This window comes from Halichoeres trimaculatus, unplaced genomic scaffold, assembly GCF_033239565.1.
Source record: "Halichoeres trimaculatus isolate MK-OKI-2021-1 unplaced genomic scaffold, fHalTri1.1 fHalTri1_scaffold_21, whole genome shotgun sequence".
NCBI lineage: Eukaryota > Metazoa > Chordata > Actinopteri > Labriformes > Labridae > Halichoeres > Halichoeres trimaculatus.
In genome coordinates, this window is record NW_027437199.1 from 5,946,192 (window position 1) to 5,963,368 (window position 17,177).

Sequence of the window (17,177 nt, forward strand, 5' to 3'; positions counted from 1 at the left end):
GGTTAATGGAGACAAAGATCCACTCCGTGTTCAGAGAGGTCTTCAAAACAACTTTATTCACTTGTGGTTATTCCATACAGAGCACACAGTAGCAAGCTGTTAGCATTAATCGTCACCCCGTCCACAAACATCTCCCCCCTCCCCGATCATCCATCAGATCCACACATTAAAGTCTTTGAGTCAGGCCACGTCTACCTTCAGAACATCACTCTTTGAAACCTACCAAATATTGCAGTTCATGTAAAAAATATTTTTCCTTCAGAATATATATTTTTTATATTACAGTACAGACTTTACAACGAGTGAATGTGTTTAAATGCTTCTTTATTGCATTACATACTTCATTTGCCTTCCATTAAGCTCCAGCTTCAATATGCTAGTTTACATTTCCAAACAATGTTAGATTTGTCATTAATATTATTATTATAATTATTATTTTTACAAAAGAAAACATATTTAAACAAAATTACTGGATTCCTCCTCTCCGGACACTGACAGACGTACAGGTGAGAGGTCTACGTCTCCAGGTGCCTCAGCGGTGGAACAGTTTGGCTTCTTACAAAGTTCTTGTGTGAATTTGTGTGTGTGTGTGTGTGTGTATGTATGAATGTGTGTGAATGCTTTTAGACAGGTGAGGGAGCACGTTATTGCTGGTTGTAGTTTGTCTTTACCGTCCGCTAAATCTGAGCTACAGGAGAATGCTGCAGGGTGGGTATATTAAACTTTTGAAACTTGGTGGGTATTTTTTGGTGAAGCATGACTCAGCAATTTGCACAGAGCAGATTGAGCAGCACAGGAAGTCAGGCACCGCAACAACTCTAAAACATCTAGATGATTTCCAGAATAAAACTCTGCAGCGCCCTCAAATCATATTTTACTTATTTATGGCGACGAATGAGTGGAGCTAGGCTTGGAGTCAACGGGTCAGAGTAAAAAAAGAGTAAATATGGAGGGGAAAAGGCTCGGGAAATCCTCAATCATATGACTCTGACTAACCTGCGTGTTGATGGCGAAGAAGCCGAGCCAAACTGTACAGATCTGATAGCAAAAATCAGCAGCAAACGTGACAGATTTGATAAAGAAATGTGACGCTTCAAAAAGCTGTATGTGTGCGTGTGTGTGTTTAAATATGTACAAAATGTGTGCAAGAGTGAAGGTATGTGTCTGTGTGGTTAGATGAGATCCCCGATGGGTATACGGGGCAGGCAGACGTAGGCCTGCGGGGTCCTGCTGAGGTTGATGGGGTTGCCGTCCAGACGGATGTCCTCCAGTGCGTTTCTGATGTAGTTGAAATCTTTCAGGTTGCAGAACGTGTCCTCGTGCATCATCTGGATGTTGTTACGCTGCAACAAAACACAGAAAGCATCACAAGACTATCTGCTTTGTTTTCCGTCACACTGTAAATCATTTAATTGTCCTGTTTTATAGTTCCCATATTATGCAAAAATCCCTTTATTAAGTCTTTTAGTGAAATTTGTGGGTCTTTGGCTTTCCTCCCAGCCCACAAAATTTGATATTTAATGACAAAACCTGTACTTAGTAGAGCTTGTGAATGTAAAATCCTGACCTAAAACGAGCTGTTTGGATTTTAGGGATTTGCCGACATCATCGATTCCCTTTTTTGACCAATCAGGAGCAAGTCTGACCAGATTGGTCCACCGGAGCAGATACCCCCGAACCCCCTCCCTGCTCGCTCCCCTCTCCAGCAGCGGGGAGGAGATGCCAAAGTTGAAGAGCCATCACTGCTTTGTTTTTGGCTGTAAACAGCCACATAGTTCCATGCACAAGCTTCCCATCTCAGAAGAAGACAAGACTAAGTGGCTAGAGTTCATTTATCAAGGAAATGTTCCAGCTACACTCAGTAAAACTGTGCATGTGTGTGCTAGTCACTTCACGGCTGACTGCTTTTCCAACTTTGGACAATACAACAGAGGGCTAGCCAATAGACTGGTCCTGAATCCAGGTGCATTACCAACCATCCTCCAACAAACCTGGGACCCTGGAAATGTGAGTATTTTAAATGCTGTGTGCTGTGGAGCAGATGGAAGAGCTTTCCTCAGTGTCCCCCCTGTCTCTGTGTTAGCTTCAGGATGCTAACTTTAGCTGCGGTTAGCCTGTTGTTTTAGCCTGTAATGTTACGGTAAATGAGCTTCACTGTTTTCTAAACATGTTGCACTCGGAGCTCGTGGTGCCGCTCTCAGTGATGCGGAAGATTGGGGCGCTCATTTACATATGAAGGTCACGCCCACTAAATCAGAGCGTTCTGAACAGAGGGGCTATGAGAGCCTGGAAACAATGCTGCTGTGCTTGATTTATTGGCTTTTTGGAGCATGTTACTACCATTTCATGAAGACATCAGTGATCCATACTAAACTGCAGAAAAGGAGCAGAATATGGGACCTTTAAATCAGAGTTTAAATCTGAAAAAGCTGCTTATGTTGCCCAAATGTTCAACATGTATGCTGATGACATTGGTTTTAAGCAATTTGTTTTGTTGGAGACATTTAGCGACATCATATCTGCTCAGGAAAGCAATCCTCAAACCGTGACTTTAAGAGAAATAGCCGTACCTGTAGGTGTAGAGACCGAAGACTGTCTGGTAAAGGTACGGGGATGTAGTCAATGATGTTGTCCGTTAGATACAGGTACAGCAGGCTGGTCATATCCTGGACACAAGATGGAAGAAATGTTTAAGAAGTTGTAAGGCACTAACGCTGTTACTTTTCAACGCCAGGAAGAGAGCTCAGAGAAAGAGTGAGTCTACGTACCTTGAACGCCTCTTTGTGGATGCCTTTAGTGCCGATGTTGTTCTGGCTGGCGTCGATGAGGGTCATTGTCTCTGGGAGCGCAGGCAGCTGTGAGATATGATTTTCCCGGATCACCAGCTCCTCCAGCTCAGGCAGGCCCATAAACGCTTTATCGTCCACGCTCTTTATCTCGTTGGCGGTTAAATCAATCCTCTTCAGCTTGTCTAAAGAAAAGACAAGGATCAGAAACACTGACGACTGAGTCAACGCCGCACATTTCACATAAACTGGATACCTACTCATGGACGCAAAGTCGGACTTGTTGATCTTGGTGATGCGGTTGTAGCGTGCGTAGAAGTGAGTGGTGTCTTTGGGAAGAGGAGGCACACTGTCCAGCTTCAAGTCGTCACAGTAGACTGATCCACCAAGACACGTGCAGAGCAAGCAGGTGGGCATACCTGACGTCCCAGAGAGAAGAGAGATGGTGATGAGTTTAATACCAAAGTCACATCCCTAAAGCAAAACCACATTTTGGGTTCAAACCTACCCAAAGGGAGTTTTGGTCTTAGCGTCCCTTGTACATCTGACGTGCTCCAAATTTTCTCAAATATCACACCTGTTATCTTGATTTCTTTGAGTTTAGTCCCTGTTTTCAGATACTGACCTGTCCTGTCAATCACAGGCTCTTCAGGCTCCTCAGGTTCGCCGGGATCTGGCATCCCAGAGGTCACTGACCCTTCTACTCCACCAGTACCCTCCTGAGGGGTCTCTGGTGTGGTCGGGAGCAGCCCCTCCTCTTGTTAGAGACAAGATTAGGTGTTAAAGAAACAGGTTAGATCAGCACAGACATGGAACAGGAAGTCTGGCAACCAGCAGCCTACTGTTTGCCTCCGTGGTGAGTCACAATCAGATATTAGAGTTTAAAGCCATGGTGGAGGTTAAAGATGAACAGCAGAGAAATGCTTTTAGAGGATTATGACATGATGTGATCAGCTGAGAGGTCGCAAACAAGTAAAAATCACTTGATCCAGGGAGGGAAGGACATTATGAAAGCAGTTCCTGAAGTTACGCTAACAAGGTGCCAATGCTGATCCCAGTTCTCAAAATTTAAAACTCATGCAGCCAGTAGGCTCTACTTTAGTTTCTACCCTGTCCAAATACTGACCTTTATCAGGGATTAGAATTACATCAGGGTCTTCCCCAGAACCAGAGACACCAGAAGTCCCAGAGACCCCTGAGTCTCCAGAGATATCCCCAGAAGCCCCTGAGGTTCCTGAAGCTCCTGAGAACTCCCCAGAAGCACCAGACGCCTCGCTGGGTACAGTGCCAGGAATGAGGGGCAGCTCCTCCTCTTGTTAGAGCCAAGGGTCGGGGTTAGGAGGCACGAGGTTAGGATGGATGAGGGGTGGGATGGACAACCAATCGACCCATTAATCAATGAATCGGGCATTTAAAGGAACATGAGGTTAGGGGCAGGGTGAGGGGAACAATGGATGAAGCAGAAGAGTCAACATTTAACACCGTTAAATGGATTAAAGACACAGAATCAACATGAATCACAGAGTTTGAAGAGTTGGTGTAAGTACTGACCTCCAGACACAAATATTACTCCTGAGTCCCCGGACTCACCAGACCCAGAAACCCCAGAGCTTCCAGAAGCCCCTGAGATTGAGAGATCCCCAGAGAACCCAGAACCAGACTGGTCTCCAGACCCTCCAGAGCCAAGTTCAATGGGAACCCCTCCAGAACCAAAGTCTCCAGACGTCACCCCTGACCCTGACCCCGAGATATCCCCAGATATCAAGAGATCCCCACCGGTCAAGAATTCCCCAGATCCCCCTGAGCTCTGGAGCTCCTCAGAGGCTCCAGAGATCAGCAAAATGTCACCAGAACCCCCAGAGGCCCCAGAGACCAGTAGGTCTCCTGAACCCCCAGACCCAGAGACCCCGGAAGCTCCTGAGGTTCCGGACCCGACAGAGCCCCCGAAATCACCGGAGACATGAAGGATGTCAATAGGCGTCAGACGCAGCTCCACCTCTTGTTAGAGACAAGATTAGGGATTAATAAACAGGTGAGACAGAGCAATGATCAGGCTCAGTGAGGACCAGGTGAACACACAGACTGACACATTTAACCGTGAACAGCTCGGTAAATGGAAGACATGCACATGGAACAGATGACTGCTGTGATGTTTAGCCAGATTAGTTCATCCTAAGGTCGAGAAAAGCCCTCTGAACACCTCAGACAGAAGACATATCTACAGGAGTAAAGATCAAGTGCTTTCTCAGACCTTTCTGTGTGTCAGGGCCCATCAGAACCCCAGATCCTCCTGAACCCTGAGGGACCAGCTGAGGCGTTAAGGGCATCTCTTCCTCCTGCTCCTCTACCTCCTCCTCTTCCTCTTCCTCTTGCTCTTCTTCCTCCATTGAGGCCTCAGGTACGGCGTAGTTATAGTCTGGAGGGGCCAGCGTTCCAATCTCTATCTGAGAAAGTCGGACAGTGAGTCAAAGATGGACGACTTAGGAAAATAAAAACATCTTTTACAACTGTCTATGGATTAATTTGGGGCCTTTATTTTGATAGGACAGCTTGAGGGAGACAGGACATGTGAGGAGAAAGAATGAGGGTGACATGACCAAATCATGCACGGTTAAGAAATCGATCAAAACACCAGCATGTGGAATCTTGCACCTGCATCGTGTTCAATCTGCCAATCGTTGACAAACTGAACAACTGAAAAACTAATGACAGGTCAAAAGTCCAGCATTTCTTTTAACCTTTTGCTGAGCTCTTTTCATTTTAAGTTATATTTTTGGGGCTATTTTCGCCTTAATTGATGAAACAGCTGAGGAGAGACATGAAATGTGAGGAGCAGAGAGAAGAGGATGTCATGTGGCGAACCAGCAACTGCAAAAAGACTTCAGCCTCTGTACATGGGGTGCACTTGTAAAACCGTTGGCTAATGACCCCTCTAATTAACCACTATCTTGTTGATTAAATAACAACAAACAGAATTCAACGAGCTACAATGGCAACATACACCATGTTTTTAGCTTGTACTTGGCTTGTACTTCTTTCAAGCTACGAGTACTTTTTCCTGTCCTTTCCATACCACAGTTCCTTTTGCGTTATAAAAGCACCTAAAACACATTACCCATGATGCATACACCCTTTCATGAGCGTTAAATGATGCTCATGTCTATTTTGAACAGAGAGTAAGCTAAAGCAACCAATGTCATCAAAGCTGGATATCTGCATCAACTTCAAGCAGCCTGATGCTAAATTGGAGATAAGTATAGTGACGTAGAGGTTATTTCTAGTATCTTATATCAACTGTAGACGTTTACAACATAATACTGTATTTTTAATGGTGCAGGCTGCACAAATCACATGCAAAACAATGCATTTTTCTTCAGTTGAAACAGCAGTTCTCAACCTTTTTAAGTCTTGACTTCCAAGTGAAATATCGCAGGTGTCAATGACCCCATCCCTTAAGTTTTGTTGCACAAATTTGAGTGTCTGTAGTTGTCACTTCTCCTTCAGAGGAAGGTAAAGCTGAGTCAAACTGGCTTAAACTGCCCTACAATAAGGTCTATACCGACAGCTCATACAAAGAGTGACACAAAAGTGAAAGCAACAAGATACATATAACTTTTCTTTGACTAAAGCTGCAGCATGAATCCTGTGATGGTTCAAATCACTGCCCTAAACTGCAGCCAGCATGCTGCTCATCTGAAATATGTTATTTCATCCTTAATAAGTCATTCGTTTTTATCCACAACCATCTAACGACCTCCAGAAATAACCTCTGGACACCAAAACTGGGATCACTGACTGCTGAAACCCTCACATCAGCACCTGCACTTCTTTACCACAAGGTGGCAGCAGCATGTGACCAACCATGTATAAGCACAGAGGAGACTTTTGTGAAAGCATATGTTCACTTTCTATATTTATATGATGGTACTCAGTAAAAACACACCTCTGCATTGCACCAGATATGAGTGAGTTGAAACTTGCATTTTGTATCTCCTTCTTGAGAGCTTTATCATGAGGAAAAAACTCATTAATACTTTAAGGAAAATGGAAAGTGATCAGTTGGATCTCATCTTAATTTTTGATATGTCACTATGAAGCATTTTTTTTTCCCGGATAAAAAAATACAACTTTTAAAAGTGGAAAATGTATTCAGTGTTAGATCCAATATGCAGTGCCACTATTCCACCAGATGAGGGCAGTGAACCCCCACACACCCACACAGGTAATACCTGACTCTCTCCATCTCTCACGCCCAGCACAGCAGACTCAACCCTGCAGGATGGGAATGGTCCTTGTGGAACCAAGACACACATGGTAGCAGCACGGATCCATGTTTGAGTCTCTGCGGCTTCTGTCAGCCACACAGATCAGAGATCAGTCAGATAAAGGGGGACTTAAAGTAAAGGTAAATAAACTCAATCCATGACGTTTATCTCACTGCATCATTAAAGTGAGAGCTGATTAGAAATCAACCCTAACTGAAGCCGTGCAGAGGCTTCAAGTGCAGCAGTGAAGACGAACCCAGTCATATTTGAGAGGCTGGCAGAGACACAGCCTGAGATACAACAAGGTGCACCATTGAAGGGTCCAGCACAGAGTTAGCTCACTGCAGCTCTCCCCTTCATTTCCCCTTTCCCCTAAGCAAACAGAAACTCCCAGGGGAGAGGAGAGGTGAAAGGCTGGCAACCAGAGGCACTGAGAGCGGCTCAGAGACAGCCTGGGAACAGAGAGAGCTCAGGGAGAGACGGTGAGCGTTAGCATCAGGCTGGATGTTGTGTTGCTGCTGACGGTTAGCATAAACCAGCGCGAGGAGGGCTGGCTACAGAGAGCTGAATTAAACCGCGTTTCCAGAGTTCAACATCAGAAACAGAACAGTTAATCACAGCAGGCTAACAACAACCAGAAAAAAAACACAGAATCACGACACCTTGGCCAGAAATTAGCTACATACTCTGAAAAGAATGAACACTTTTCATGATAAGTCACATTTCAAGGGTATAAAGATGAGTAAAATCCAACAGACTGTATGTATTCGAGCTTCAGGGAGATGCTAAACATTTTAGCCACATGCTAATCCCCTCGATAGCTGTGTGTTAGATGTTTGCTCAGTATAGATGACGTGGTTTGTTCTTTAAAAGTGAACTAAAGAGGCTAAAAACTGGTGCTAGCTTGCTGTTTAGGCTAACTATTTCTTTGTATTGGCCCAACTTTAAGATTTTAATCTTTTTAGATTAACTCGCAGCCTGTAAATGGGTTAAGAGGACACAAAGGTCATGAAGAAGTGAGGTAGATATGTACCATAGGGTAGCTTCCATTTGATAGAGCATAGCATGCTAATCGCTAACAGGTGTTCTGTCAAATTGTGCTGCCTGGTTTAAAATTTCAAAGGCTGGTTCCACAGAGAGCTTTGCATTTTGTGAACATTTAAGTTGTTTTTGTGATTTTTGACTCATATATTGAGTTTACTAAGCGTTGTTTCTGACTGCTGCTCCATCTGAATCTCAAACTAATTCAATTATATTCAGAGTCCTACAGCTCTGTGAACTTAGCTCTTGTTTTGTGTCTGACTGAGATGAGCTGTTAGCATCTTTACTATGGGCTGCACAGAGCTGCGCTGTGGGCTTGTCATCCTGACAGAGATAATCGATCCGCATGTTTGACCCCCAGCTCTCAGTGGACAGTAAATATGTCTCTGTTTGATTCATTCCCTCCCTTATCTCTTGTAAATCATTGTTTTTAAAAGCATTTTTTACATTGTTTTGTATTTCTGTATTCCAACTCCAAGGTGTCCTTGAGTGTCTTGAAAGGCGCCATTCAAATAAAATGTAATATTATTGACTCTAACAGAAATGACAGCCTTTCAGTGAATCAGCAGGCTGCTGGTTATAATGAGGGGCTCAGTGACATGCACAGTGATGATGACTAAAGATGCACAGATGTGGTGAGTTTGTTAGCTTGTTGAACATAGCCGACTGTTTAACATCAGCACTATGCCTAAAGATGTATCAAACAAAGATTTCACCACAATTTCCAATGCTTCCATTCACGTTATCGCCTCTAATTAGTCAGGAAAAAATGTTAATAAATAGTCACATCAACAGTTAGTAATATTGCTCAAGGGAAATGTAGTTTTCATCCTGGGAAAACACTACAGAGTGTCCAAATGTGTCAGTTTGTATGTGCTTTGCGGGGGTCTTGGTGGGGTGGGAATGGGTAAGGGTTGTTTTTAGACATGTAAAGCACTTTGTGCTACATTTTTTTGTATGAAAAGTGCTCTATAGATAAAATTTGATTGAATGATTGATTGATTTACCGGAATCAAGATGACGCAACAAAACCCAACTGTGCCTTTAAGTGAAATCATTCAACACAAACAGTCAAGATTATGACACTTGATTGAGTGAGGCTTTCCATGTTTTCATTTGTGTTTTTCAGACTCTTCATCTAACTAATGTAAGGAAGACGTTGCAAAATAATGAGCAAGACCAGCACAAACCACAGCTTAAAGGTAAGAGCTTAGGACCTAAACAGATTCTTAACGGCTGGATACATTTTGTAAATGATATTTTTCAGAAATAGAAAGCCACCAGCTGTTATTAAAGACATTATTCCATTTAAGAGACAGCAGACTGAATGTTTGGCCGCTCAGAGGAAAGTAAATGAACCTTTGATTAAAGCAGAGGTTTTATGATGCAGCACACTTGGCTCTGTTTTCCTGAATAACTCTGCTCTAAAGGAAGCCGCCCTGAGGAGAGACAGGGAGAAACACAAACAGATGGATGTGGAAAGTAAAGAGTCAGCGTTTCAGAGGCCTGGAGCTCATCAGCGCTTCATTTCTCTCCTGACATCTGAGGCGTGTGTGTATCAAATCCTGTTAATCCAAAGCAACCGGTCGACTGACACCTATGAGAAGAAAATGCTCTTTCTTAGAACTTAAAAGGCGTTTATGAAGAAAACTTTATGTTTGACAGATTCTAACTGTTCAGTGTCTCCTCCTGCAATGAGCTGCAACATATCCAGGCTGGTTATCAAAGCTGCTGCAGGTCACAGTCCTCCACCCTGAGCAGTGCCATGTGTCACACTCAGTGGTGAAGCTTTGCATAACAGCAGAAACCAATCGTCACAAACTTCTGCAGAATGCTGCCACGGTGGATGACTCCACCACATCAGCTGTATTATTGTTATACTGTATAGATACACATCTAGTTCAGTTTAGTTCTAATTTATGCCACAAGGGGGCTCAGCAGCTCTCAGAGACACAACCTGTTTCCTGTCTCAGTATTTTCATGTGAAAAATCCATAGACTGTATAAAACATGGATGTAGCCTTCCCAGTGTCACTTGTCTGTTTCTGAAACAGAAAATGAAGCAAATCAGGAAGTGCGGCCATATTGGAGGTGGCAAGGGCTTTGTGTCCAGCTAAAGGGCGCTTGTCAGTCACATGACCTGAGCTGTGCCTCTGATTGGGCAAGCTCTGGATCTTAATATCCTCTGAGTTAACATCCACTGAGTTAGAAAAAAATCACCATCCGCACAGTGTGTGCCAACAGTAAACTTAATGATTAAAACAGGAGACATGTTTTGAACCAGGCTGTAAATAGGTTAATTTCTGCTTTGAAAACAGTTTTTGGCTTGGCATGTATCTGACTTCCGGTACTTTCCGGAGCCAGCCTTAAGCGGACAGTCCAGAAACAGCAGATTTTAGCACTTCAGCATCGTCTCAAATTCTTAGACTGGAGGTTTTCACTTGGAAAAATCATGCATGTGTAGTCTTCAACATGTCTAGCCTTAATAGAGGCATCCACCAATTGTTAGCATCAAATTAGCGCTGTGCTCTGTAGTGAAAGGTGGCACTCTACGTCGGACATGCTTTTGTAAAGCTCCATACATCTCTTAAAGTCATAAGTTCAGACACCCAGAAGAAAAATGCTAACTCTGCTAGCTTTGCCATTTTTCTATGGGATTTCCCATTATATACTGTTAGCACCATGCTAAGCCAGAATTTTGCTCCTTGAGCCAGTGTAAAGGGAATCCTATTTGCAGCGATATGACATATATGAGCTACTCTAAAGTGTGTAATGTGGACCCAATGTGGATTTTCTGCCTTGTGCCGTCTTGACTCCCCCCAGCATGATAAGAAACGGTCCAAACAGGAACATGAAGTGTGGATAAAGCCCCAAATCCCAGCGTGCCCACTGGGCTCGCCACATCACACTCAACTAGATCCAAAGGAAACTTCTGGGATCCATCATGTGTGTCTCTCCTCCTCTCGTCTCTAAAACCCTGAGAGGATGTGGGTCAGATCAGAAAGAGTGAAGTCTCAGAGAGCAAACTGCTCTCCTCTCAAATCAGCTGCTTCATTTGCTTTAACAAACTTCCAGTCGGAAGCAGAGTTATACCTCTGCTGCTTCGAGAGGAAGGTTTTTCACCGTGAAAAATGCTGCTCGATAAAAATGATTCCTTCATCAACTTCTCCAATAAAAGCACATCCATCACTCATGCATAAATATTGCTCGATTACACACATAAAAACTGCTCCAGATGCTGAAGAATTCAGCCTGGTGAGTCTCTTCTGTGCAGGGGTATTAAAGTGTGGATACTTTGGCTCTCAGCAGTACATAAAACTGTTTGTGTACTTTCCAAATGGCTGCAGTTTGTATCAGTAGGAAGCCTGTCTGCTCTGTGAACCTGCTGACCTCTGCCCAGTATCATCCATATTACGCCATCGCAGCTCTGCAGCCAGACGAGCCTGCACGCTTCATAAAGAGAGTTACATAACGGAAGAAGAAAAGATGAAAAATAAACTTTTCTGGTGTTCGCTGAAAGTTTCTGAGGGATCAGTGATACAGTTTCTTACCTGAGGATCATCAATTGTCAACTCCTCCTCGTAGTCGTAGATATCCTGGTTCTCCAAATTTTGGTTATCTAGATCCACATCGTAGTTGGCGCTGTCGTACGAGTCCAAGTCAGCTTGTCTGGAGAACCTGGGGCTGGCCACCACCGCTTTGAGGACCAAGAGTCCAAAGACAAGCCGCACGAGCATCCTCATAGTCCACCTTAACATGAGCAGAAAGAGGGAGAGTTAAAGAGGGGAGAGGGTGTCTATGATGCCTCTTTGTGACATAAACAAGCAATCATGAACTTTAAAACTGTTTCTACAGAGGTATCTTTAATGTTTGAATCAGTGGCGAGGGGTAGGTGTGAGACCAAAGATGCCTTTTGTTATATTTTACGCCAGAGCACATTTAGAAGAGATAGAGGTGGTTTTAAATAGACAGTTGGATGAGTTTTTTTAGTTAAGACAACAATAATTTCACATTTAAGACAATAAACTGCTTTGTCCACAGGGGGCGCCAAAATCAACACAGCCCAAAACTTACTCACAGGAGCTTAAATGATTAAAAATGCAGCACAGACTGCAGACTGACAGACAAATTCTCATAGCTACAATTATGGAAAATCAAAGATTGACTCTACACAACAGGAGCAGACTCACCAACCACTCAGCAGTCTGTGGACCTTAATGCTTCAGCTACAGTGAAGGAAGCTGAAGCTCGAACATCTGAGAGAGTTTTATCATCAAACTGCTTCGCTAACTGTGTCTGTTTTGCATGTTTGCAGCTCAGAGGCCTCTAACTGTTTTTTACGCCGTGGTTGCACTGATCAGTTTTGGCTTTGTGGTGTTAGCTTGAGCTATGTTGTCTTGAAACAAAAAAAAAAAAATCAGAGTGTTGTGTTTTAACTCCTCTAGAACATGGATGTGAAGAGGCCCATCATTACGGAGGGATGAGCAGCAATGCGTCCAGACAACAGATGATGGGTGTTAACCTACGAGTGAGGACAGAGGGAAACCACAGCAGAACTGACACAGATCTGATGTAAGCATGCTCAACTCTGAGGTAAGCTGGTCATTAAAGGATTCATTTGGAGGACATGTCATTATGCCAAGGACATGTACATCTACAGGAAGTGTGGGATGTAAATAACAGACACAGCGACACTTAAGGTCATCGTCTCTTAGGAGACTGAACCCCACATTTCTCCATCTGTTGGTAAGTGGTGTGTGGATGGGTTTGAATCATAGACTGTGATAAAAATGAATGTCATCTTGCTCAGCTTGAAGTGCGGTCGCCACAAAAACTGCTCCCCCTGGTGGCTGGCTGCAGTATAGGTCAAAAAATCCATCTCCCCAGTCATTCCAGATGGGCTGTGGTCAAACTTTTGAAAATGAATACACCTCGTAGAAATGTTTCACACATTTGTTTGTTGTGGTGATTTCAAGATAATGTTTGGCTGCTTTGTATTCAGGTCCTATTTTTTCTGAGAAGTTTTGTTTTCATTAGTTATAAACGGTTAAAAACAAGGCTTTACGCCACGTTTAATGATGATTGACAGCTGCCGTTCTTGTGTATTTTTTTTCAGGGATTGTAAACTTATAGCCTTTGCAAATGACGGCACCTATGAGGGGGGTATTTTGGCTTCAAAACCGTACAATGGTAAATGGCTGAGCCACGCTATTAATGGTTTGAATGCGTCAGCTTAAACTGATGGTCCATCAGCGTGTGAACATACAGCAGATAGAGTGGTCATAAAGACAAGAAAGGCACTTTCACCATCTGCTCTGCCTCTACACTGCCTCTGCTGGTTGTATTCATACTGTACTTTGCACCCACATCATGCTAATTCCTGAGGAGACGCACCAAACCAGCACTGTAGATGCATCATCCTTTTGCAGAATGATGCAAAAAACCTGTTGTCTCACAGGCAATCATTAAGTTGCAGAGGATCAAACTGATAAAACAGAAAACAAAGGAACCTTTCTGAAAGTCTTGGTCTTTAAAGAGGTGTATCAGTGAACCTATCTTAAAGTTCAGTTCCTGCAGAGAGGCGTGTCTGTGTGATATAAGCCGCACAGCTCCTCCTGGGTACAGTACAGCAGCAGCCTGACTTTGGGCTGTAACGCAGAGGTCAGTAGATTAATAACTGAGGTGCAGACAGCTGCAGGGATCCAGATCCCAGGGCCTCTTTGGACTTTGTCAGAGTGTCACTGCTTCAGGGAGCAGCCATATTGGCTCGTGTCAGCACTTGCCAGAGGTCAAAGGTCAGATCTGATAAGGAAGCATGAGAGCGTCTTTTTTTAATTGATCTGCACAGCTTAGGAATTCTTAGAAACCTACTTTGAGCAGAGAGAAGTCAAAGGTGGCGGTTTAAAGTGGGTCAAACTGATTCTAAAAAACTTCTTTAGCAGAAATGTGCAGCTAAAATGAGCTTTTAGTGAGTCTCCTGTGGGACGTGCTAACAGGATTAGCATATGTTAATCTCTGCTTCATTAGACATGAGGAGGAAGACTCAAACCTCCGTCTGAAAGCAAGCGGCTCTGTGGAGAGTCCTCCAGGCAGGGGCAGAGAAACGGAGAGCAAGGGGAGACAGGAGAGACGTGGAGATGTGGACAAGATGTTGGCCCCCAGGGTTAGATGGAGCGAGTGAGGAGCAGACTGAGTGGGAGAGGTTTCTGAGCTAACCCGACCCCTCGCCCCTTCACAGAGCGCCTTTATGAGGCCCTCGCTGCCTGTCTCAGCACTCAAACTCCAAATTCCTCCGAGGTTTGTGGACAGCATGGCAGTGAGTTACGACTGCAAGGAAAAGCTTCATTCAGCCGCACACACACACACACACACACAGGTACACATTCACACACACACTCGGAAAGACACAACCTCCCACAGACGCACGCTCTGTCTTAACACACCTATCTTTCAGAGAGCGCTGCCAAACCTCTGCTGCTATTTTTGGGACGAGGACAGATATAAAACAAAAAAAAAAGAAACGCAGCTATGAATCAAAGCTTTGTTGATATCAGAGGATGGAGTTCTCATGCAGATCAGCTCCTCTGCTTTTTGTCCAGCATGAGCTCAGAGCAGCTGAGAGAAGGTGAGCAGCGTCCACGTAGAAACACTTTCTGCCGTGCAGATGTGAAATCCTGCAGACAGAGCTCTGCTTTTACACAGGCCATCACAGAGGACAGTGTGTGTAACCTGTGTGAGCATGTGAAGCCTTCACACTAACCCTGTTATGTTTGGCTCGGCGTTGAGCAATCCTCAAATCCACTGATTCCACTTTTTCTTCCTCCAAGGCCAAAAACGAACCTGACAAACATCCTGCAGCTTGTTTTGAATCTCAAACAGGCTCAGAAAGCTTAACAAAACTTTATGTGTGAACCAAAAACTCCACAACTACACAAAGATCTTTTCAGAAATATCAGCAACAGGTTGCAAGTTTTATGACATCTTGAAATTTTGAGCTCATTTTTTGGGAAAAAAATGTACAAATAGTATCAGCACCAAAGTCCAAATCAGCATCATGAAAAAAACAACCTGTCGAACTTTCACACCTTAAAACCAGCCAGACATCACATCACAACCAAACGACACCTCAAGACAGTCGCTAGAAATTAGACACGAGTCAAAAAAAGGAGCTTCACCTCCAGCCTCGGCTAATTGGCTGTTTTCTGGAGTTTAAACCCTGAGTAGTAGTGGTTTTAAGAAGTCACACTGCACCTCCTCGCCCGTCTAATCCCCCCGCAGCAGCCGGCATGAAAGAACCCGAGAACGCTTACCTCTGTCTCCTGCTTTCCCGAATGGTCCCTTCAGCCGTGATGGAGATGCTGAGGGCTCCGGGACTTGGCCAATGGTGAGAGGTCGCGCAGGGTGCCTTGAGGAGGGAGGGTATGTGTGTGTGTGTGTGTGTGTGCTAAAGGTGTGTGTGGATGTGACAAAGTGTGAAGGTGTGTGTGTGTGTGTGGGGGTCTGGCAGACCTGAGTGCCCTGCTGCTTATGTGTGAAGCTCGGCACTGAGGCTGATTGGACCTGGGCAGATTGCTTTTGGTCACTCTGTGCGCACCCACCCTACACTCACATGCACGAGCATCCCAAACACACACACCAACACACACACAAACATGGAGGAAGGGAGAGGAAGAGGGAGAGAAAAGGCCCCTAATGGTTAAATAGTCTTTTATCCCTTACAGGAGTATCCTTTATTTGTCTAAGCTCAATCAGACTGAAATATTTGTCTCCTTTTCCTGAGGTGAAGCTCTGGCATGTGTTGCTTTCATGTATGGGGGGGGATTCACGGGGCCTCGTACACAATGGGCGCTCTGTGAGGAGCCCCTGTTAGCATGGTGCTGAGAGGAAGTCGCTGCTCGGGGAAGGCCTCTGCCTCGACTTTTGGTCTTAGCTGCTTTTCCTCGCTCGCTGAACACTCTGCAGAGCTCAGGTCTGAGAAACCACAGCAGCCTTCATATCCAGGTATTAGACACACACACAGACACACACACACAGGATACTATTAGCAAACCCTCCTCTGTCAGCTTTATTCGGCCCTGATTTGGACCCAGCCACCCACCTCTCTGCGCTCACTCCCACGGTAACTCTAGACCCCCTGATGAGTGAGGGGAAAAGGACGTTTTGGGATTGCCAGACATCCTTCTGCACCTGCTGTATAAGCTGGTACTTATATTCAGAGCTTCTCTGCTGCCAGAAGATCTCAAAGGGACAGAAATGAATGAAAATGTGCACAGAATATCTCACCATTGAAGAGATAGCTACTGTATATGACAGAGTGTGCTGTAGGTCGGAAAAGGAGCGCTTTGTGGATGTATCCATGGCAGTACTTCCCCGTCTAAAGCATGAAGACAGCAAAGATGGAGCCGTGTTTGAGCCTGAGAAGCAACCTCAACCATTGGTTGAGGACATTCAGCGGAATATGCCTCAAACAGATTTAGATCAACATTAAATACTGATCTGATAGAATAGATGACAGTTGCAGACGCCGCCCTGTTAGTTATGACTGCCCATTGCAGCAACTCTGTCTTCTTTGTCCATTTCTTGTAACTTTTTTTGCCTCTTTTTTGTCATCTTTGTATTTGGAGTGGATCATTACTTTGTATGGCTCATTTGTTGGTCATGGACACCAAACTGGTTTTGTCTTCAGTGATATTTTCACTACTTTTGCTCCTGTGTTTGTCTACATGTAGCCATGCCTGCATTATTTACAACTGAAATGAGCTGTTAGCAGCCTGTAGCATGTCAATGCTAACTGGTGCAAGGCCTGATGTTTCCCACAAGGTGAGGAGAAAGAGGTGAAGACGACGCGCTGGTTCTCAGGTGTGAACTAAGAAGTGACGACATGGACCTGTCCTTCCATCCATCGTTATTGGGAACGTAAGATCTATCTCCAATAGGATGGACGAGCTAGCTGTGCTAACCCAGCAACAGAGGGAATACCAGAGGGCAGAGTAGCATCATGCTATTCACAGACATGGCTAATGGAGCTAACACCAGACACCAACACCACATTGGTAGAGCTTCACCTGCTGTGAGCAGACAGGATC

The 17,177-nt window shown here is 44.5% G+C and overlaps 1 protein-coding gene and 1 long non-coding RNA gene across 4 annotated transcripts; one reads left to right on the plus strand and one right to left on the minus strand.

Annotated features, from left to right (window-relative positions):
- Positions 1 to 71: 71 nt before the first annotated feature.
- epyc (epiphycan) lies at positions 72 to 15,617 on the minus strand. Of its 3 annotated transcripts, XM_074697834.1 has the most exons (9): positions 15,402 to 15,617; positions 11,643 to 11,841; positions 5,038 to 5,230; positions 3,913 to 4,098; positions 3,412 to 3,543; positions 3,047 to 3,205; positions 2,769 to 2,971; positions 2,571 to 2,666; positions 72 to 1,343 (listed from the first exon to the last, which is right to left on the minus strand). In XM_074697834.1, exons 2-9 carry the CDS (start codon positions 11,832 to 11,834, stop codon positions 1,173 to 1,175), a joined length of 1,332 nt encoding a protein of 443 aa, XP_074553935.1. In that variant the 5' UTR covers positions 11,835 to 11,841; positions 15,402 to 15,617; the 3' UTR covers positions 72 to 1,172. The 3 variants fall into 3 exon arrangements, with proteins under 3 accessions (XP_074553935.1, XP_074553936.1, XP_074553937.1); XM_074697835.1 differs by lacking the exon at positions 3,913 to 4,098; XM_074697836.1 differs by lacking the exons at positions 3,412 to 3,543; positions 3,913 to 4,098.
- Positions 7,021 to 12,670, plus strand: LOC141810372 (uncharacterized). Its single transcript, XR_012600085.1, has 3 exons — positions 7,021 to 7,191; positions 9,222 to 9,294; positions 12,537 to 12,670. It is a non-coding gene; the product is annotated as an uncharacterized LOC141810372 (long non-coding RNA).
- Positions 15,618 to 17,177: the final 1,560 nt, after the last annotated feature.